This window comes from Staurois parvus, unplaced genomic scaffold (assembly GCF_062004578.1).
Source record: "Staurois parvus isolate SC_StPar_1 unplaced genomic scaffold, SC_StPar_1.0 ptg002905l, whole genome shotgun sequence".
NCBI classification, from domain to species: domain Eukaryota; kingdom Metazoa; phylum Chordata; class Amphibia; order Anura; family Ranidae; genus Staurois; species Staurois parvus.
The window spans coordinates 96,390-119,941 of record NW_028320701.1 but is presented as its reverse complement, the minus strand read 5'-3'; the positions used below and the strand labels follow the sequence as shown (position 1 = coordinate 119,941).

Sequence of the window (23,552 nt, the reverse complement as noted above, 5' to 3'; positions counted from 1 at the left end):
TTGATCTATTGTTTTGCACCTAAAAAGGCATATTTTTCATTTTCTATTGTGTCTACAAGACAAGAAGTGAAGGGAAGCCTGTACTGTCAGGACCTGGATCGCTGGCTGGTGGCACTGTGGTTCCCTAGGCGGCTGGTTGTAATTTTAGTGTCCACCAGTGAGGGTCTCCCAGGAGCGAGCAGATCTCAGTAAATAGTTTTCACCTGATGCTGGCTGCTGGAAGAGGATTTAGGTCCTCCCCTAGTAGTGCCTCTTGCTCCAGTGTTGGCCTGCTGCCAGATACTGCTAGCTGTGATCCTGCTCTGTACCCTACTGCTTTGTATCTGCTCTCCCTTGTTCTGGATCCCAGGTTTTGTTCCCCCTACTGTCAGGGTCCTGTCCACGGCAGAAGTTCTGGAAGATCTGGCATTTCTGCCAGTACTCCGCATGGCTGCAGAAGGTCACATCAGCCTCAGTTTGGTGCCAGACGGCCTTTATAAGGAGGCTCATCACTTCCTCAAGTTGCTGGATGATCTCTAGCTCCCCGTACCCTGTTCCTGGTTCCTGTGATTCTGACCTGTGATTTCCTGTTACCGACTCGGCTTGCTCCTGGACCTGTCTACTCTGATTTACCCCTGATCTGACCTCGGCTTGGCTTACGGATACTCTCTCTCTCGCTCCTCTGTGTATGACCTCGGCTATCCCATCTGACTACGTCCGCTCTGATTCCCACCTAGTACCTGACCTTGGCTTGAACCGACTACCCAGTAAACATCTAAATCCCGGAAGGGCTTACATAGGAAGGGCCTCCTGTCTGCAGACCTACCTCCGTGCACCAGCTGTGCTTCTGAGTGGACCACCAACCAGCACTCCTACAGGCAACCTGTGCAACTTTGGGCCAGACTCCCGCTGTCGCACTCTCAGGGGAGTCCGGAACTTACCTGCAAGGGAAGCCCTCTCTCCATTGGCCTCCATCACCAGGTATGTGATACCTACCCATCGGTTCCATGCACTTTCAGTTTTGCCCTGTGATTTGTGTTCCTTACTTTGTCTATGTTGTATTATAGGTTGTTAGATCTTTTGTCACTTGGTTTATGGTTCACTTGCATTTTCACATTTGCTGTGTATTTTGGTTGTTTGGATGTGTTTTGTTTCCCTGTCAATAAACTTGCTTAAAGCATATATAGTCTCATTTTCCTGAGTATAGCCACGCAGATCTGGCCATTCCTGCTACTGATTCCTGACACCTGCCTAAAGGGACAAAGATGACAGATGGTTTTATGGCAAGGTTCACATTATCGTGGGCTGGGAACACTTTCAAAATTGCACGTATTTCCAACCCGCAGGCAAACACGATACTCTTCAGTAGACACACAGGGGTCCATTAATTCTTAATGGCACCCCTATGCATCAGGAAAAAGGGGGTCAGGGACTTTTTTCCCTGTGGGTAGGTCAGCCCTCTGAAATGAGTAGACTGCCCTACCAGTGACATCCACTCATAAATGCACTCACACAGGTCTGAATGGAGCCTTATGCATTCTTCAGGGCTCGTTCACACTTGACTAATTTCTAACTCTTGTCAAACGCCCCTATAGCATTTGACAGGCATTAGACAGGCGTTTGGTGACACCTATTTTTTGATATATTGATCTTGGAAGGTTTTTGGTACCTTTTTATTGGTGTCACAGCAGCTTATCTATAGCGCTCACTTCTGTGTTCTATGCTCATTTGATAGGAATTTGCTAAGCATTAAAACTGCACCACAAACGCCTATAATGAAGTTTAATGGTATTAACGCTCCGCAAACGCCTTGCAACCTCCTGCCAGGCATTTAAGGAAGGTCACCATAGACTTGAATGGGAGGCTTCAACTCCTACTGACTGGACATGAGGTGTCAATTTTGCCATGACGTGACGCTAACACTTCAGTGTGAACAGCACTGTGTGCGGCCATGTGCAGAATTTTCATAGGCGTTTGAGGAGCATTAAAAAACACTTCCCAAATGCCTTTCTAATGCCTGCTTGTGACGGGAGTGACTTTGGGTGGGGGACCCATGGAACACAGCTCACTTTAAAGAGGTGGGGAGACCCCTGTCTCAGCTCCCCATATCCCTCTTATGTGTAAGTCACCCTGTGCCTGTTAGGGGTGCAGAGTGAGATGTCCTGATATTGTGTAGACATGTATAGGTGGGGTGGGAGGTTGGTCATTGTTTAATGGCATGTAGTTGTGTCCCATTGTTCTATTGTGTGTCTTGATTGGAAGCAAACTATTATGGGATGTATGTGTTTGTGAATTGGCTTGGTGGGGTGTGTGTCTCCAGCAGCCCTCCCTCCTGATGGGACTGTCTGCTGATGTGTTTCTTGTTGCTAGATTTGGTTTTCCCCCGCCTTGTGTCCTTATGCAGGGAGGTGGGTTGTTCCCTTAACTCAGTGGTTCTCAACCTTCCTAATGCCGTGACCCTTTAATACAGTTCCTCATGTTGTGGTGACCCCCAACCATAAAACTATTTTCGTTGCTACTTTATAACTGTAATTTTGCTACTATTACTTCCAATACTGCTTCTTTCAACACAGTAGCTGCTTTCTACACAGTAGCTGCTTTCAACACAGTAGCTACTTTCAACACAGCAGCTGCTTTCTACACAGTAGCTGCTCTTTACACATGTGTGACTGGTCCACATAAGTACATTATGGCGCCAACCCTGTCACATACACCTGAATTTGTACGGGGTGTATGTGATGGGGTTGGCGCGATGATGTCATCATGCCATGTATTCGTATGTGGGCGTATCTGCATGTGGGCGGACCCGCCTGGAGACAGATAGAGGAGTGGTGTCTTGGTTCCTAAGACCATCGGAAATATGTGTTTTCCGATGGTCTTAGGTGACCCCTGTGAAAAGGTCGTTCGACCCCCAAAGGGGTCGCGACCCACAGGTTGAGAACCGCTGCCTTAAATGTTTATATCTTGTGTCTGTGTTAAAATAAAGCAGTCTATTTCCTGGTTTAATACAAGACTGGTGTTGTCTAGTCTTGTATGGTCAGCGGTGGTGTCCGTGGATCTGTGTTCGGACAGGGAAGCGGGAGTCTAACGGAAGTACCCTAGCGCAGTCGGGGTCCGGTTCCGTTACACTGCTAACAAAGCTAGTGCAAACTTGGCCTTACTGTATCCGAAACAAAAAAAAAAAAGGTTTTGACTTTCGATATACTTTAATACATTTGACAGGAGACCATCTTGCAGGAAGAGAAGGGATGGGAAAGTTTAGGTCGTAAGGTCAGATCACAAAGGACATAACAGATAGTTATACAAGATTTGTATACAAAGAACAACGTTTATATCAGCACAGACATCATCCATAAAACAAGTCACAAACGGGTTACAGTGTATGCACAGAGTTATCCTGATAAATACGGCAGACATGTTTCTATGGTGGCATCACTCAGTAGTGCGGTGTAGTTCAATGTTCACAAAATCACAAGCCAGCAAACTGCCAGCTGAACTCCATACGTTCCATAAGCCAACAACAGAAGGACCCATGCAGGAGAAATGTGTTTGAGGGAAACAAAAACACATTTCATAAGATATAAGGCAAACACAAGCACCAAGCTCTACCCTCCGAGAACTTACTCTGATAGGAAGTTCGGATCCGTTTCGTTAAATCTGGGTAAAAATTAGACAGGCCACGCATGCAAAAGTTGTCTGTGGAGCATGCCAGAACATCAGCAGATCAGCAGCAGCAGCAGGCAGAGGGAAGAAAGAAAAACAAAGGTCTACGGTGAAAGAATGTGACGTTCATAGCGACCGAGGTGACCACCCACCACCAGCGTGAAAACCATCAGGTAACAGATCTTTGGGAACAAGAGTGTGGATGTCAATAGTCGGACAGGTTACAGGTGACTTATCATACCTCAGTGACAAACAGGTCTATGAAAGGGTCAGTCTGGCCGAAAATGTATCCCAATTCCTGGTAGGTGCCAATGAGTTACTGTAAAGAACCCTTTATCTCTAGTGGTCTCCAGTGGTGCGATGTCTTTGCTTCGGTTTCTGAGCCAGCTCACCTGCTGTGGCCATTATTATATATAAGTCACGCTCTTCCTATTGGATGTATAATTTATCTTACATTAAGGGGACTGCAAAAAAGTAGTGAAAACACATAAAGGTGGGCGCAAACACAATAAAATCTAACAGGTAGGAGGATGGGGAGATTTCTCCAGTGGGGTCCCCAAAACAAAGAGCTCACCAGACTAAAATATCAGTTTTAACTTGAACGGCCTTTTTAAAGTGAACATATGACCAGGCAATTGAGCTATATTCATATGCCTAATGAACAGTAAATGAACTCTACAACTGAACTCTGCAGCTGCAGGCACTGTGGATCAATTAATCCTCAAACTCCACAGCTGAAGCACTGAAGTTGTTCAACTCTAAGGCCCCTTTCAAACAGGCCAGACTTTGTTTTGACCAGCAGGGGATCTGTCCGCTGATAGGAGCAGAGTGGGCAGATGACAGGTCTGTGCCCGCTCGGTTTCTGCAGAGTAGACATGGACAGAGCCCGCTCTGCTCTATGGGCAGCACGATGTAAATGAACTCCGCTGTCCATTTACACCCGACTGTCCTCTGATCAAATGTGCCTAAACAGAGGACAACGGATACCCTTCTGTTTTTCTTTAGCAGACTGGATCGGAGGTTGTCAGGTGTAAATGGACACAAGTCCGTTTAAACCCACTGGACCACAGGGGTGAATGGACAGGTCCACCTGAAAAACCGACAGGCGGACCTGATCAGACCCTTAATGTGAAAGCGGCCTTACTTTCCGCAGCTCATCCGGTCATCCCCTCCAGTAGCTTGCCATATTGCTTGAGGAAAGATCCCGGATCGCAAGGTTCCCAGCCTGGGACACCTGTCATGGCTATTATGAGGACTTTCAATCACAAATGTGGATTATAAGACAACTAAAAACACTCCTGAGGTGATGAGGGACCAAAGTCATGAATTTGGCCAGGGGAACTCTCTGTGGGGGTCATAATAGAAGTACCAGAAATCAGTGGACAAAACATTGATTAAAATAGCATAACAGAGGGTAGCCTGCAACAACATTGTCATTGCGAGAAAACAGTCTTTTGCCTTTAAATCTTGCATATATATACAGTGGGGATGGAAAGTTTGGGCACCCCAGCTTAAAAATTTGTATTAATGTGCATAAAGAAGCCAAGGAAAGATGGAAAAATCTCCAAAAGGCATCAAATTACAGATTAGACATTCTTATAATATGTCAACAAAAGTTAGATTTTATTTCCATCATTTACACTTTCAAAATAACAGAAAACAAAAAAATGGCGTCTGCAAAAGTTTGGGCACCCTGCAGAATTTATAGCATGCACTGCCCCCTTTGCAAAGCTGAGACCTGCCAGTGTCATGGATTGTTCTCAATCATCGTCTGGGAAGACCAGGTGATGTCAATCTCAAAGGTTATAAATGCCCAGACTCATCTGACCTTGCCCCAACAATCAGCACCATGGGTTCTTCTAAGCAGTTGTCTAGAAAACTGAAACTGAAAATAGTTGACGCTCACAAAGCTGGAGAAGGCTATAAGAAGATAGCAAAGCGTTTTCAGATGTCAATATCCTCTGTTCGGAATGTAATTAAGAAATGGCAGTCATCAGGAACAGTGGAAGTTAAAGAAAGATCTGGAAGACCAAGAAAAATATCAGACAGAACAGCTCGCAGGATTGTGAGAAAACAATTCAAAACCCACGTTTGACTGCACGATCCCTCCAGAAAGATCTGGCAGACACTGGAGTTGTGGTACACTATTCCACTATAAAGAGATACTTGTACAAATATGGTCTTCATGGAAGAGTCATCAGAAGAAAACCTCTTCTACGTCCTCACCACAAAAATCATCGTTTGAACTTTGCAAATGAACATATAGACAAGCCTGATGCATTTTGGAAACAAACTGTGGACCGATGAGGTTAAAATTGAACTTTTTGGCCGGAATGAGCAACGGTACGTTTGGAGAAGAAGGGGCACAGAATTGAATGAAAAGAACCTCTGTCCAACTGTTAAGCATGGGGTTGGATCAATCATGCTTTGGGGTTGTGTTGCAGCCAGTGGCACAGGGAACATCTCACGAGTAGAAGGAAAAATGGATTCAATAAAATTTCAGCAAATTTTGGATGGTAACTTGATGCCATCTGTGAAAAAGCTGAAGTTAAAGAGAGGATGGCTTCTACAAATGGATAATGATCCTAAACACACCTCGAAATCCACGGGGGATTACATCAAGAGGCGTAAACTGAAGGTTTTGCCATGGCCTTCACAATCTCCTGACCTCAATATAATTGAAAATCTCTGGATAGACCTTAAAAGAGCCGTGCGTGACAGACAGCCCAGAAATCTCAAAGAACTGGAAGACTTTTGTAAGGAAGAATGGGCAAAGATACCTCAAACAAGAATTGAAAGACTCTTGGCTGGCTACAAAAAGCGTTTACAAGCTGTGATACTTGCCAAAGGGGGCAGTACAAGATATTAACTCTGCAGGGGGCCCAAACTTTTGCAGACGCCATTTTTTTGTTTTCTGTTATTTTGAAAGTGTAAATGATGGAAATAAAATCTAACTTTTGTTGACATATTATAAGAATGTCTAATCTGTAATTTGATGCCTTTTGGAGATTTTTCCATCTTTCCTTGGCTTCTTTATGCACATTAATAAAAATTTTTAGCTGGGGTGCCCAAACTTTCCATCCCCACTGTATATATCAGGGGCGGACTGACAACTCATGGGGCCCCCGAGCAATAGGGGATCATGGGGCCCCTGTGTCCTTGCCCAAACTCAAAAAAGCCTATGAAAAAGGTATCAGGGGCATATCATGGGGCCCCCTACTGACCCCGGGCCCTCGGGCAGTGCCAGAGTTTCCAAATGGTCAGTCCGCCCCTGATATATATATATATTAAGCTCTGCAAAAACTGTTGGGGCTTTATAGACCCTGTATTATAATACTAATGTTTTGAATCCATATATAGGGGTTATATGCATTTTTTTTTTTGTTTCTGTAGTAGGAAGGAGTTCCTGATGAATGTACATCTATAAAAGCATCCGAAGACAATCAAAACACTGGAGAGCCACTAAAATCTGTGAAAATGTCACAGAGCAAACCCTCTACAGGTTAGAGACCCAAGATGTGCAGCAAATATTGGAGCCTAAAGGAGATTGTGACAGGAGTCACTTTGGGTGGGGGGCCCATGGAACCCAGCTCACTTTGGAGAGGTGGGGAGACTCCTGTCTCAGCTCCCCATATCCCTATTATGTGTAAGTCACCCTGTGCCTGTTAGGGGTACAGGGAGATCTGTCCTAATATTGGGGTGGAGGGTTGTTGATTGTTTAATGCCATGTGGTTGTGGTTGCATCCTATTGTTCTATTGTGTGTCTTGCTTGGGAGCAAACTATTATGGGATGTATGTGTTTATGTGTATTAGCTTAGTGGGGGGGGGGGGTGTCTCCAGCAGCCCTCCCTCCTGATGGGACTGTCTGTTGGTGTGTCTCTTGTTACTAAAGGTAGATTGTCCCGCCCTGTGTCATTATGCGGGTGGGGGGTTGTTCCCTTGAATGTATATATCTTGTATCTGTGTTAAAATAAAGTAGTCTATTTCCTGGTTTACTTCAAATCTGTAGTGTCTGTGGTCCGTGTTCGGACGGGGAAGCGGTATTCTAACGGAAATACTGTCTGCTGGTGTGAAGCTTGAATACCTGTGTGTCTCTTGTTACTAAATGTAGATTGCCCCGCCCTGTGTCATTATGCAGGAAGGGGGGATTGTCCCGAGTGTATATATCTTGTATCTGTGTTCAAATAAACTACTTCCTGGTTTACTTCAAGATTGGTGTCGTCTAGTCTTGTATGGTCTGCTGTGGTGTCTGTGGTCGGTGTTCGGACGGGGAAGCGGTAGTCTAACGGAAGTTCCCAAGCGCAGTCTGGGGTCGGTTCTGTTACAGAGATAAAGTCAGCACTCTAAGCTTTCTTACCATTAAAGTGTATGTCCAGCCAAATTTTAGATTTTCTTTAAGTTCAGACAAGCAGTATTTTCAGAAGGTTATCAATAGTAGACTATGTCTGTCAGTCAGTACAGCTTTCCTTTAAGATAATGCATGCTCGCTGTTTTAACCACTTCTGTTATATAAATACACAGTGTGTGCCCTACTGGGGAATATTAGTAGTTATGAAGTTTATTTTTTAACATTTTTTTTTCATTGGTAACAGTTTATCATTTTTTATTATCATAATTTTTAGCTGTTCGTGTTCAGCCATCACATTAATCCACACAGATCTTCCCAAAATCAAAATAAATATAGATAAACATGAAGTACAAACATGTAATGCAGGCAAGCTGTAAAAGATGCAATAGAACCAGCGACTGCGCAAATATGAGTGAAGTCGGCTCCAGAAGATCCATTCATATCTTTACATCATCTCATGCTCCTGGTCATAGGAGGTCATGCCATCTGGAGAGCGTAGCCAGGAACACAGCCAAGGCGTGCCTGCTCTTTGGATAAACATCCACAGTTGGACGACTCCATTATAGATGTCTATGCCAGGAGTATTCTAAGGAACAATTACTTGGCAGTCAATGAATGCCTTGACACATTTCACGGTGATTGTATTAAGGTGTCTGTGCTAATATAAATGCTGGGATTTATTCCTGACAAGCCTTGTGCTACCAGTTTTTGGGAAGGTTCTTTTCTGTTCCACCATGAATGTGCCCCTGCCTTTTGGCTAAGATCAAGTGTAGCATCTGTTCTTATCAGTGTCCAGTAGGGGCGCTCCGCTGACATTCTTCCTTTAAGGCAAGGATGGCTGACTGTATAGCACCCCTGCTGGTATGATGAGAGCTCTGAAGGTTAGTACCGGCTGGAAGAGAAACCGAGGCCCCCACAGGCTGTTGGGGCCTGGGAGTAATTCCACCGGGAAAGCTGGAGGGGCCCAGTTCCTCCTGATTTGAATGGGTCTACCTTGTCTGGCCAGGGATCGGGGAGGCAGAGAGTCCGTGGACCAGTGCCCTCTGGGAGTGGTCACCTCAGGGGTGCTCTTAGTAACACATGGGGGTGGGAACCCAAGTGTGAAAAGTGCACATAGTCACTGTTCCAAACACATTTTCTGTACTGCGCCTTTTAGGGCTAAGCCTAGGGCAATTTTTTTGCTAAGGGTCTCAGGGCCTAGCTAGTGCACTATTGCATGGCCACTTATTTATTTTTCTCCCACTGTTTTGTCACCTTTCACTTACGTGTGTGTTTTTTTTTCTCACTAGGATGGAGGGTGTGGGTCCTTGGGCCTGCCTTGAAGAATAGGGAAAAGATGCATGGCCATCAGGTTCCTTCCTCCCCTGTTCCTGGGGGGTCTCTCTTTGGGAGAGCTCCCTGACCTAGTACTTGGTGGTTGACTTTGGTTAGCCACAAGGAAAGGGGTCTGCCAGGCCTTTTGGCTAGGTGGATCATTTGGAAACCTTTGTCCCCATTTGGAAACCTTTGTCCCCATCAGGAGCCTTGCGCCCCAGGGGATCAGAGTAGAGGTCCTACCCCTTTAGGGGGGTGGAAGAAAGCACACTCCTAAGTGCACTTTTTTGTGTTTGTGTTTTGCACTTGCATGTTTTTTGTTCAATTATGGGTTTTTGTTATTTGCACCTCCGCGGACTAAAAAATAAATAACTGTGCTCCTGTACACAAAGCCAGCTCCAGCTGGCATTGTTGGACCAGTTTGGTGTGGAGGATCTTGAGTGTAATGAAAAAAGCCCTGACCTCAACCCTACTGAACACCTTTGGGATGAATTGGAATGAGCCAGGTCTTCTCATCCAACATCTTTATTTAGACATGGTTTGACCAGTTTGGTGTGGAGGCACTCCAGTGTTCTGCGCAAAACCCTGATCTCAACCCTACTAAACACCTTTGGGATAAATTGGAATGAGCCAGGTCTTCTCATCCAACATCTTTATTTAGACAAGGTTTGACCAGTTTGGTGTGGAGGGACTCCAGTGTCCTGCGCAAAGCCCTGACCTCAACCCTACTGAACACCTTTGGGATGAATTAGAATGAGCCAGGTCTTCTCATCCAACATCTTTATTTAGACAAGGTTTGACCAGTTTGGTGTGGAGGAACTCCAGTGACCCACACACAGCCCCAACCTCAACCCTACAGAACACCTTTGGGATGAATGTCAACTGCAAGCCAAGGTCATCTCATTCAACATTATTTCCTGACCTCACAAATGGGCACAAAATCCCACAGATACCCACCACAATCTTGATGAAAGTCTTCTTAGAAAAGTGGAGGATGTTATATTTACAAAGAGGAGGCAACTCCACATTGGTGATCATGGTTTTGAAATGGGAAGGCCATCGCAGTGGAAAATCCAATTGCATTCTAAAAGACTTCTTGGTGGTGTTCCTGTTTTCAAGTGATTTTTTTTTTCATTGCATTTATTCTTTCTAGTGGAACATCACCCAAAAGGGGAGTTCCAATTAGTTGGCCTCCTTCACCCTCCTCTACGACTTTTGACAGGAACCCTCTCCCACCTAGGAGATCTGAGCGGAGGTTTGGCCTCCGCCTTTGCCCGCAGCCTTCTGGGATACATTACAGGTCCCAGAAGGCTATGGAACAATTCACATAGCGCAGCGTGGCTCATGCATGTGCAGTAGGTAGTTGTGAAGCTACAAGGAGTCACAACCGGCTCCCCTTCGTAAACATGCCACCACCGGGGACCAGAAGATCAGTGAAGAACCAGCCAAGTTGAGGATAGTGCTGGATCCCTGGAGAAGTGTCCTTTTATTAAAATTCACCAGCTACAGTATTTGTAGCTGCTGACTTTTATTTTTGGGAAGAGTGGGGGACTGAAGCTGCTCTTTAAATGTCTGTTCATGAGGAAGAGTAAACTGTGGAAATGCTTCCTCTTGCCTTCAGCAAACCAAAGATGTCATCTCAGCCTACACCAGCCTTTTTGAACTGGGGTACCTTCAGTTTTCTTCAGGAGTGTCTTGGCAAAATGCCTAAAAAATTGCCCAAAATTGTATATAAGCCAGCGGATGGATGAAGCCTGCCTTTTAGCTGCTCAGAGCCACAGATTTTCATTGTGCACCATTACAACCTCCTAACAACCAATGATGTCATTGGATGATGTTGGACGCCTGCACACCATCCATGTTTGTCCCTCACCTGCCCCTCAGTACTGGGGTCACATTAGCTGAGTGGGGGAGAGAAACTGGAGAGAATGGAATACTAGTCAGTACCAGTGTTCAAAGGTGAGTTTGCTGTGGAAGAATAAATCGACTCTTACGTTGGGTGCCCTACGTATGTGGAAGTTGCTGCTTTATGTAAAACTAATAGTTTCGTTTTTTTACATTTTAGAATGGGATGCTTCAAGATTGTGCACAATTTTCAAGGGTGTCTTGACTAAAAAAGGTTGAGAAGCACTGGCCTACGCAAAGTCACTGACTGGATCCCAAAGGATGTATTTATAATGGTAAAAAGGGGAACTTGGGAAATGGAAGTCAGGGGTCATTGACTATGGATTAAGGGTAAACACGAGGCACTTCAAAATATTTTTTTTTTCTTTTGTTTTTTTTATTGCTTTGGTTAATCTGTTATGTTACAAAAGTTGTTGTATGATGATAAGAAAGTACTGAATATACAGTAGAAGGCCTTTCAATGTACACCCATAATTTAAGGGTGTATGCAGGGGCGGACTGACAACTCATGGGGACCCCGGGCAATAGGGGATCATGGGGCCCCTGTGTCCTTGCCCAAACTCAAAAAAGCCTATGAAAAAGGTACCAGGGGCATCTCATGGGGCCCCCTACTGACCCCGGGCCCTCGGGCAGTGCCCGAGTTTCCAAATGGTCAGTCCGCCCCTGGGTGTATGGTATCAATGTCTTTTTATTTTTGTAGCAGCATTTTTCTTATTAGGTACTTATATCTCTTTGTATTGTATATTGGCATGATGAAAATTACCTTTATAGGCAATAAAAACCTTAAAAAAAAATTGGAGCTTTTCTCAGAACTGATCTTGTTGCTGTGTTCCTATATATTCCGTCAGGAATGAATTCATGCAGACTTGTGAATTTAATGACAGGTCCATTTTAAGGTTGTTTCCTGGAGATGAGGTTGGTAGCAACTCCAGACAGGACTTGGTAGCCGCCAGGGCCACTGATATGGTAGTAAGCTGACCCACCACCTGTACCGGGTCCAGGCCCCATCAGTTCACAGCAGGAGGAGGGCTGACTGCACTGCCTCGTGACACTTGTGGATCCCCCTGTAGCACTGCTGGCCTTCTCCCTCTGGATTGGTTGTAGTATCTGCCCCTTCCACCCGCTGCCCAGCACCCCCTCTGTCACCCCCACCGTGCTGCTGGCTTCCTTCCTCCCCTCTCCCACCAAAAGCTGCTGCAGGCACACAGGGATCATTTCAGAATGGAGAAGGGGCCGGTAAATATGTCATTTAATGGTCCCCTCCTTTCCTGAATGAACACAGTGAACAATCAGTAGCGATCTCCCCTGTGTCCATTCATACCTGAAGCAGGAAACCTCTCAGCACAAAGCACTTCCCATTCATTCACTGTCCAGTGCAGCTGAGGCTGCAAAGAAAGAGACTGGGGAATCTCTGTCCTCAGTCCATTTCTCTGTTTCAAAAGTGAGACATCAGAGACCTGTTTGGACCCCTGATATTACACCAAAGCCCCCAACAAGGCAGTTAAAAAAATGTAAAAAGAAAATGATGTATTGTCTCCCGTTATATTGTAAAGCGCTGAGAAAACTGTTGGCGCTATATAACTCCTGTATAATAATAATAAAAATATATAAAATTGTAACAGAAACAATTGAGTCCTGTCCGTGATACTTTTTTTATTTGCACTAACATACAATTTTGAGGACAAGCTTTCGGGGAATGTCCCCTTCTTCAAGGTCCAAGCAGTACTAAGTACTGCTTGGACCATAAAAAAGGGGACACTCCCCAAAAGCTTGTCTTCAAAATTGTATGTTAGTGCAAATAAAAAAAGTATCACGGACAGGACTCAATTGTTTCTGTCGCAAATACGGCTACAATCACCTCAAATAAAATTGTGAAAAATGTTTTAAAAAAATTTAAATTCTAAAAAATAATAATAAAACAAATTAGGGGTTATTCGCATGTGCTTTGCATTCTGATGTGCAGTCAGCATTTGGATCACTCTTTGGTGGTGAGAAGGTATCTTGCCTCCTCACGTCTGCTTTAACCTCACATCAGCGTTCTTTGCAGCGCTATGCACCTGAATGGATCTTGTTTAATTAGAATATAATGTCTGCCATGGCTGCAAAGCGTAGCATCGCGTCCGTGGCATTTTAGCAAACATATCCCCCACAGGGGCAGACTGACAACTCATGGGGTCCCCGGGCAATAGGGGATATGGGGCCCCTGTGTCCTTGCCCAAACTCAAAAAAGCCTATGAAAAAGGTACCAGGGGCATCTCATGGTGCCCCCTACTGACCCCGGGCCCTCGGGCAGTGCCCGAGTTTCCAAATGGTCAGTCCGCCCCTGATCCCCCACCTACCTGTCAGGTAGGCTGTATGGTTTCTAACATCAGCCCTGGTGACCACAGTAAAGACCCATCATTTTAACTGGGCCATTATGTGTGACCAGCTGTGAACCAAAAAGTTCAATTTTAACCTCATCGGTCCACAGAACTTGTTTCCAAAATGCATCAGGCTTGTCTATATGTTCATTTGTAAAGTTCAAACGATGATTTTTGTGGTGAGGACGTAGAAGAGGTTTTCTTCTGATGACTCTTCCATGAAGACCATATTTGTACAAGTATCTCTTTATAGTGGAATAGTGACCACAACTCCAGTGTCTGCCAGATCTTTCTGGAGGGATCGTGCAGTCAAACGTGGGTTTTGAATTGTTTTTCTCACAATCCTGCGAGCTGTTCTGTCTGATATTTTTCTTGGTCTTCCAGATCTTGCTTTAACTTCCACTGTTCCTGATGACTGCCATTTCTTAATTACATTCCGAACAGAGGATATTGACATCTGAAAACGCTTTGCGATCTTCTTATAGCCTTCTCCAGCTTTGTGAGCGTCAACTATTTTCAGTTTGCTAGACAACTGCTTAGAAGAACCCATGGTGCTGATTGTTGGGGCAAGGTCAGATGAGTCTGGGCATTTAAAACCTTTGAGATTGACATCACCTGGTCTTCCCAGACGATGATTGAGAACAATCCATGACACTGGCAGGTCTCAGCTTGCCAAAGGGGGCAGTGCATGCTATAAATTCTGCAGGGTGCCCAAACTTTTGCAGACGCCATTTTTTTGTTTTCTGTTATTTTGAAAGTGTAAATGATGGAAATAAAATCTAACTTTTGTTGACATATTATAAGAATGTCTAATCTGTAATTTGATGCCTTTTGGAGATTTTTCCATCTTTCCTTGGCTTCTTTACGCACATTAATACAACTTTTTAGCTGGGGTGCCCAAACCTTCAATCCCCACTGTATTCAATTCTTTGCACAGCAAAAAAAACAAACAAAGAAAAAACAAAACAATGGTACAGATCTGGGAAGTACAAAGCTGGCTTCCTGAAATGCTCCACATTATCCTGACATCTAATTATAACAGAATTTTCCTAGACAGATCTAATAAGCCTGCATCTTGTGTCCTGCAGCTCCTTCTGTCCATTACATGAAGCAGATCTGACTGGAAGACACAGAAGCATGGGGCCCTGACTGACGAATTCATCCTCATCCTCATTATGTGCTTATTTTAGTTTGTTTCCTTGTTCTGTTTTTTTGATTTTCTCTTTCAAAGGCAGAGACAGTGGAAAGGGTGGCCTGAGGCAAGGAGCCAGGAACCTCTGACCTGGTAAGATTCATGGGCTTTCGGTTCACGTGTCAGGAAGATGGCTCTCGGCTGAGTGCAAACAGACCCGAGAGTCCGATTAACAGAAACCCAGAACAGCTGAGAGATTCATGGCCTATTCTGCTGGAGGAAGCCTGAGCCTTCGCTGTGCTGCAGGATATGACTCTTCCTGGATCAACGCAGATGAACAAGAGGCATTCATCTGAGAGTTTACAGGGAAATATGAGCAAATACCAGAACACGATGATGAGCATTGCTTAACATTTACGGGTGGTTTCTTCTGTTCTCTGCTATCTGCTTAAAGTGAAACTGTAATCTATTTATATGTATATACTGTGTATATGCACGATGTTGCCAAAAAGTATTGGGACACACAGGGGTGGACTGACAACTCATGGGGCCTCTGGGCAATAGGGGATCATGGGGCCCCTGTGTCCTTGCCCAAACTCAAAAAAAGCCTATGAAAAAGGTAACAGGGGCATCTCATGGGGCCCCCTACTGACCCCGGGCCCTCGGGCAGTGCCCGAGTTTCCAAATGGTCAGACTGCCCCTGGGGACACCCCAGCCACCAAGTGGTAGGCCACGTCACATGACAGGGCGGGGTCAGCGCATGCTGAAGCGCACAGTGCGCAGAAGTCACCAACTGTCTGCAGAGTCAATAGCTAAAGACCTCCAAACTTGGTGTGGCCTTCAGATGAGCCCAACAACAGTGCGTAAAGAGCTTCATGGAATGGGTTTCCATGGCCGAGCAGCTGCATCCAAGCCTTCCATCACCAAGTGCAATGCAAAACGTCTGATGCTGTGGTGGACTCTAGAGCAGTGGAGACGTGTTCTCTGGAGTGACCAATCACGCTTTTCTGTCTGGCAATCTGATGGACGTGTCTGGGTTTGGCGGTGGCCAGGAGAACGGTACTTTCCTGACTGCATTGTGCCAAGTGTAAAGTGTGGTGGATGGGGGATTATTTTTCAGGGGCTAGGCTTGGCCTTCTAGTTCCAGTGAAGGGAACTCTTAAGGTGTCAGCCAGGAGCGGACTGACAACTCATGGGGCCTCTGGGCAATAGGGGATATGGGGCCCCTGTGTCCTTGCCCAAACTCAAAAAAGCCTATGAAAAAGGTACGAGGGGCATCTCATGGGGCCCCCTACTGACCCCGGGCCCTCGGGCAGAGCCCAAGTTTCCAAATGGTCAGTCTTCCCCTGGTGTCAGCACACCAAGACATCTTGGACAATTTCATGCTCCCAACTTTGTGGGAAGAGTTTGGGGATGGCCCCTTCCTGTTCCAACATGACTGCACACCAGTGCATAAAGCAAGGTCCATAAAGACATGGAGGAGCCAGTTTGGGGTGGAGGAACTTGACTGGCCTGCACAGAGTCCTGACCTCAACCTGATAGAATACCTTATGGGCACCAACAACCATGCCACATTCAAAGTCACTTATATCTCCCTTCTTCCCCATTCTGATGCTCGGTTTGAACTTCAGCAAGTAGTCTTCACCACGTCTAGATGCTTAGATGCATTGAGTTGCTGCCATGTGATTGGCCGATTGGCAATTTGTGTGACCAAGCTATTGAAAAGGTGTACCTAATAACGGGCGGACTGACAACTCATGGTGCCCCCGGGCGATAGGGGATCATGGGGCCCCTTTGTCCTTACCCAAACTCAAAAAAGCTTATGAAAAAGGTACCAGGGGCATCTCATGGGGTCCCTACTGACCCCGGGCCCTCGGGCAGTGCCCGAGTTTGCAAATGGTCAGTCCGCCCCTGCCTAATAAAGAGGCCGGTGAGTGTATATGCATAAATACATACAATATATATCTCTCAAACGACAAGCTCTTAAAGCTTAATTTCTGAGTCTTCGACATCCCTGTTACTGCTAAAACACTCCTGCTGCTTCTACGTTTCTCCGTCTAACCTCCTCTATTGACCTGGAGCAATGGGTCCATACTCCTACTCACTGTGACGGCAACACCCTTGACCTTGTATTCTCCTACCTATGCACTCCATGCAACCTCACCAACAATCCTTTCCCTCTCTCTGATAACTACCTTAGTAGCTTTGCTCTCTCCCTGTCTCCTACCTCTGAAACCTAACAGAAACCTCTGCCACCTTAACCCTTCACTTCTCTACTCTGCTACTGACCAACTCTATGACAAAATCTCACCCCTGTCCTGCCCCAACCCAGCCACTTCTGTCTATAATGGTTCACTGTCATCCATCCTAGACACAATTGCTGCCCTCACTACACACAGAATCAAGGCCGACCCCTACAACCTTGGCAAACAGATAACATCAGAAGTCTGAAAAAACATAACCATGCTCTTGAGTGCCTGAGGTGCAAGACTAGGTCTCAACCAATATAGATCTGCCCTTCAAAAATACAAGTCCCACCTTCATGCTGCCAAGCAGACCTATTTTATCACTCTCATTAACACTGGTAGACAAAAGCAGACAAGGGCGCACTCTCATCGTGCATTACCGTGGTACACCACGTATTTATTGTGTAAAAAAAATGTAAATATATACTCACAAACAGGAAATAAAAGCAGGATGAGTGGTCCGCAATGGCAGTCAATGCAATACTGTGCCCTTAATAGGGATAAGCTGCCACGTTTCGGGAGACAAACCCCCTTCCTCAGACCATCGCCTGCCATTGCGGACCACTCATCCTGCTTTTATTTCCTTTTTGTTTGTGAGTATATATTTACATTTTTTTTACACAATAAATACAGTGGGGCAAAAAAGTATTTAGTCCCCACCAATTGTGCAAGTTCTCCCACTTACAAAGATGAGAGAGGCCTGTAATTGGCATCATAGGGAGACCTCAACTATGAGAGACAAAATGAGAAAAAAAATCCAGACAATCACATTGGCTGATTTGGAAAGAATTTATTTGCAAATTATGGTGAAAATAAGTATTTGGTGAATATGAAACGTTCATGTCAATACTTTGTTATATATCCTTTGTTGGCAATGACAGAGGTTAGACGTTTCCTGGAAGTCTTCACAAGGTTGGCACACACTGTTGCTGGTATGTTGGCCCATCCTCCATGCAGATCTCCTCCATAGCAGTGATGTTTTGGGGCTGTCGCTGGGCAACACAGACTTTCAACTCCCTCCAAAGGTTTTCTATGGGGTTGAGATCTGGAGACTGGCTAGGCCACTCCAGGACCTTGAAATGCTTCTTACGAAGCCACTCCTTCGTTGCCCGGGCAGTATGTTTGGGATCATTGTCATGTTGGAAGACCCAGCCACGTTTCATCTTCAATGCCCTTGCTGATGGAAGGAGGTTTGCACTCAAAATCCCACTATACATGGCCCCATTCATTCTGTCCTGTACATGGATCAGTCGTGCTGGTCCCTTTGCGGAGAAACAGCCCCAAAGCATGATGTTGCCACCCCCATGCTTCACAGTAGGTATGGTGTTCTTTGGATGCAACTCAGCATTCTCTCTCCTCCAAACACGAAGAGTTGTGTTTCTACCAAACAGTTCTATTTTGGTTTCATCTGACCATATGACATTCTCCCAATCCTCTTCTGGATCATCCAAATGCTCTCTAGCAAACTTCAGACGGGCCCCGGACATGTACTGGCTTAAGCAGGGGGACACGTCTGGCACTGCAGGATCTGAGCCCCTGGAGGCGTAGTGTGTTACTGATGGTAGCCTTTGTTACGTTGGTCCCAGCTCTCTGCAGGTCATTCACTAGGTCCCCTCGTGTGGTCCTGGGATTTTTGCCCACCGTTCTTGTGATCATTTTGACCCCACGGGGTGAGATCTTGCGTGGAGCCCCAGATCGAGGGAGATTATCAGTGGTCTTGTATGTCTTCCATTTTCTAATTATTGCTCCCACAGTTGATTTGTTCACACCAAGCTGCTTGCAGATTCAGTCTTCCCAGCCTGGTGCAGGTCTACAATTTTGTTTCTGGTGTCCTTCGACAGCTCTTTGGTCTTCACCATAGTGGAGTTTGGAGTGTGACTGTTTGAGGTTGTGGACAGGTGTCTTTTATACTGATAAGTTCAAACAGGTGCCATTGATACAGGTAATGAGTGCAGGACAGAGGAGCCTCTTAAAGAAGAAGGTCCAGGTCTGTGAGAGCCAGAAATCTTGCTTGTTTGTAGGTGACCAAATACTTATTTTCCACCATAATTTGCAAATAAATTCTTTCCAAATCAGCCAATGTGATTGTCTGGATTTGTTTTCTCATTTTGTCTCTCATAGTTGAGGTCTCCCTATGATGCCAATTACAGGCCTCTCTCATCTTTGTAAGTGGGAGAACTTGCACCATTGGTGGCTGACTAAATACTTTTTTGCCTCAATGTACGTGGTGCACCACGGTAATGCACGATGAGAGTGCACCCTTGTCTGCTTTTGTCTACCAGTGTCCAGATTTCCCGATCTTTGAAGGGCAGCTCCTCTTCGTTTGGCATTCTGAATATCCTCTAGTCTGCATGAGGACTTGAGTGCTGGTTTTATTTTGTTTGTCGTTGGATCACTCTCATTAACACGTTCTCATCCAGTCCCCAGTCCCTGTCAACTCTTCTCTACCTTCGACTCTCTACTTCGTCCCCCACTGCAACCACCCACTACCTCAATCACTGCCCAGGAGAGAGATCGCCAATCACTTCTAAAAATAAGATTGATACAATTCGTGATGAGATCTTTGCTATACAGACATCCCCCCCACTTATCACTCCATGTCTACAGGTAAACTCATTACTTCCTTCATTCAACCCCGCTACTACAGACGAGGCTGCTAATCTTTTTTCTTATGCCCACTTAACCACTTGCCCCCTGGACCCTGTCCCCTCGCAAATGCTACTATCACCCTCTGGCTCTGTCTTATACTCTCCAACTCACATCCCCAATCTCTCCCTCTCTTCTGGCATCTTCCCCAACACTCTAAAACATGCTCTAGTCACCCCCATATTTAAAAAGCCATCACTGGACCCCACAAACATGAACAACCTACGCACCATCTCCCTGCTCCCCTTTTCCTCCACATTCCTTGAGCCCCCAGTCTACAACCAACTGCATTACCATCTCACTGAATTTAACCTTCTTGGTCCTCTTCAGTCTGCATCACAACACTCCACAGAAACTGCTCTCCTAAAACTCACAAATGATCTACTAACAGCTAAAACCAATGAACACTATTCTGTACTCTTACTCCTGGACTTGTCTGCTGCCTTTCACACAGTGGACCACCCCCCCCCCCCCCTCCTCCTCAAACTCCGCTCCATTGGTCTCTATGACTGTACTCTTCACTGGTTCTCTTCCTACCTATCTTACCGCACTTTCAGCGTCAATTACAATCTCACTTCCTCCACTCCTCTTCCTTTCACCACTGGGGTCACCTAAGATTCTGTTTTTGGACCTCTCCTATTCTCCATTTACACCTTCTCCCTGGGTCAGCTGATAGTTTCCCATGGCTTCCAATAACATTTCTACACTGACGACACCCAAATGTATATCTTCCCCACAGCTCACTCCATCATTCTCCTCACACATCAATAACGTACTGACCGACCTATCAGCGTGGATGTCACACTACTTCCTCAAACTCAATCAATCCAAAACCAACCTCATAATATTTCCTCCCCCACGTGCCCCTACCCCTGAACTTTCCTGTCAAGATTGAAGGCACAACTATCATCCTGTCTCCGCATGCCAAGGTGCTAGGTGTAATCCTGGATTCTGGACGCTCCTTTCGGCCCCAACATCCAATCACTGTTCAAAGCTTGCCACCTCAACCTACACAACATCTCCAAAATACGCCCCTTCCTAACCAATGACACTACAAAGCTCCTAGTCCACTCCGTGGTCATCTACGCCTTGACTACTGCAACTCCCTTCTGACTGGATTACCTTTACATAGCCTATCCCCTCTTCAGTCCATTATGAATGCTGCTGCCAGACTCATCCACCTTACCAACCGTTCAGCGTCTGCTACTCTTCTCTGCCAATCTCTCCACTGGCTTCCGCTCTCCCAACAAATTCAATTAAAAATACTAACAATAACTTACAAAGCCATCCACAACTCGGCCCCCAGCTACATCGCTACCCGAGTCTCAAAATACCAACCAAAATGTTCTCTTTGTTCCTTCCAAGACCACCTGCTCTCTCGTTCCCTTGTCACCTCCTCCCATGCTCGCCTCCAGGACTTCTCCCAAGTCTCTCCCATCCAATGGAATTCCCTACCCCAAGCTGTCAGATTGTCTCTTACTCTGTCTATATTTAGACGATCCCTGAAAACCCATCTCTTCAGGCGGGCCTTTCCTGCCCCCACCTAATATCTGTACTTTATTTTCTCCATCAGTTCATCCCCCACAGTTATTACCTTCTGTATCAATTGACCCTTCATTTTAGATTGTAAGCTCTGACGAGCAGGGCCCTCTGTTTCCTACTGTATTGTAATTGTACTTTCTGCCCTTATGTTGTAAAGCGCTGCGCAGGGGCGGAGTGACCATTTGGGCACTTGGGCACTGCCCGAAGGCCCGGGAAGTAGGGGGCACCATGAGATGCCCCTGGGACCTTTCATAGGCTTTTTTGGGTGTGGTTTGAGTGTGGGCGAGGACACGGGCCCCATGATCCCCTATTGCCTGGTGGCCCCATGAGTTGTCAGTCCGCTGCGCAAACTGTTGGTGCTATATAAGTCCTGTATAATAATAATGAGCCTACTATCTGTGTAACATTAGATCGTCTCCTGATCCCACTAAAAACCACCAGAGTGGGCGACTGCCATCTAATGTCTTTTTACCTTTGCCCCTCTACTCCAGCACCGCCATCTTTATTGGAGATCCGGACCTGGCAGAGAACTCTGTGGTGTGCACATGGCTCCTGAGCTGTCTACATCACACATCCTAAGAGGCAGGGGTTCAAGGTGTTGTGCATGCTGTGTGGGGCAGCACAGTGGCTAAATGGTTAGCACTTCCACCTGACAGTACTAGGGTCGTTGGTTCAAATCCCAGCCACAGCACCACCTGCCTGAAGTTTGCATGTTCTCCCTGTGCCTGCGTGAGTTTCCTCCAGTTTCCTCCCACACTCCAAAGACATGCTGGTAGGTCAATTGGCTCCTGTCTAAATTGGCCCTAGTATGTGTGTGTATGAATGTGAGTTAGGGACCTTAGATTGTACACCCTTTGAGGGTTAGGGACCTTAGATTGTACGCCCCTTGAGGGTTAGGGACCTTAGATTGTGCGCCCCTTGAGGGTTAGGGACCTTAGATTGTACGCCCCTTGAGGGTTAGGGACCTTAGATTGTACACCCCTTGAGGGTTAGGGACCTTAGATTGTACGCCCCTTGAGGGTTAGGGACCTTAGATTGTACGCCCCTTGAGGGTTAGGGACCTTAGATTGTACGCCCCTTGAGGGTTAAGGACCTTAGATTGTACGCCCCTTGAGGGTTAGGGACCTTAGATTGTACGCCCCTTGAGGGTTAGGGACCTTAGATTGTACGCCCCTTGAGGGTTAGGGACCTTAGATTGTACGCCCCTTGAGGGTTAGGGACCTTAGATTGTACGCCCCTTGAGGGTTAGGGACCTTAGATTGTACGCCCCTTGAGGGTTAGGGACCTTAGATTGTACGCCCCTTGAGGGTTAGGGACCTTAGATTGTACGCCCCTTGAGGGTTAGGGACCTTAGATTGTACGCCCCTTGAGGGTTAGGGACCTTAGATTGTACGCCCCTTGAGGGTTAAGGACCTTAGATTGTACACCCCTTGAGGGTTAGGGACCTTAGATTGTACACCCCTTGAGGGTTAGGGACCTTAGATTGTACACCCCTTGAGGGTTAGCGACTGATGTGAATGTACAATATACAGTCATGGCCGAAATTGTTGGCACCCTTGATATTTTTCCTGAAAATCAAGTATTTCACACAAAAAAGGTATTGCATTAACACATGTTTTGCTATACACATGTTTATTCCCTTTGTATGTATTGGAACAAATATAAAACAGAGGCAGAAAAGCAAATATGACATAATGTCACACAAAACCCCAAAAATGGGCTGGACAAAAGTATTGGCACCCTTAACTTAATATTTGGTTGCACACCCTTTGGAAAACATAACTGAAATCAGTCGCTTCCTATAACCATCAATAAGCTTCTGACACCTCTCACCCGGAATTTTGGACCACTCTTCCTTTGCAAACAGCTCCAGGTCTCTCTTATTGGAAGGACACCTTTTCCCAACAGCAATTTTAAGATCTCTCCACAGGTGTTCAATGGGATTTAGATCTGGGCTCATTGCTGGCCACTTCAGAACTCTCCAGCGCTTCTTTGCCATCCATTTCTGAGTGCTTTTTGACGTATGTTTGGGGTCATTGTCCTGCTGGAAGACCCAGGATCTTGGACGCAAACCCAGCTTTCTGACACTGGGCCCTACAGTGCGACCCAAAATCCTTTGGTAATCCTCAGATTTCATGATGCCTTGCACACAGTCAAGGCACCCAGTGCCAGAGGCAGCAAAACAACCCCAAAACATCATTGAACCTCCACCATATTTTACCGTAGGTACTGTGTTTTGTTCTTTGTAGGCCTCATTCCGTTTTCGGTAAACAGTAGAATGATGTGCTTTACCGAAAAGCTCTATCTTGGTCTCATCTGTCCACAAGACGTTTTCCCAGAAGGCTTTTGGCTTACTCAAGTACATTTTGGCAAACTGTAGTCTTGCTTTTTTATGTCTCTGTGTCAGCAGTGGGGTC

The 23,552-nt window shown here is 45.9% G+C and overlaps 1 protein-coding gene across 1 annotated transcript in view; it reads right to left on the bottom strand.

The window, feature by feature from the left end:
• LOC149428942 (syntaxin-binding protein 5-like) overlaps positions 1-23,552 on the bottom strand; it is a gene marked incomplete at its 3' end in the record, with an annotated part of 129,434 nt that overhangs the window by 12,823 nt on the left and 93,059 nt on the right. The window contains exon 12 of the mRNA XM_089666910.1: positions 3,604-3,675. Coding sequence (XP_089523036.1) covers positions 3,604-3,675 — 72 coding nt within the window. The remainder of the gene's footprint in view (positions 1-3,603; positions 3,676-23,552) is intronic.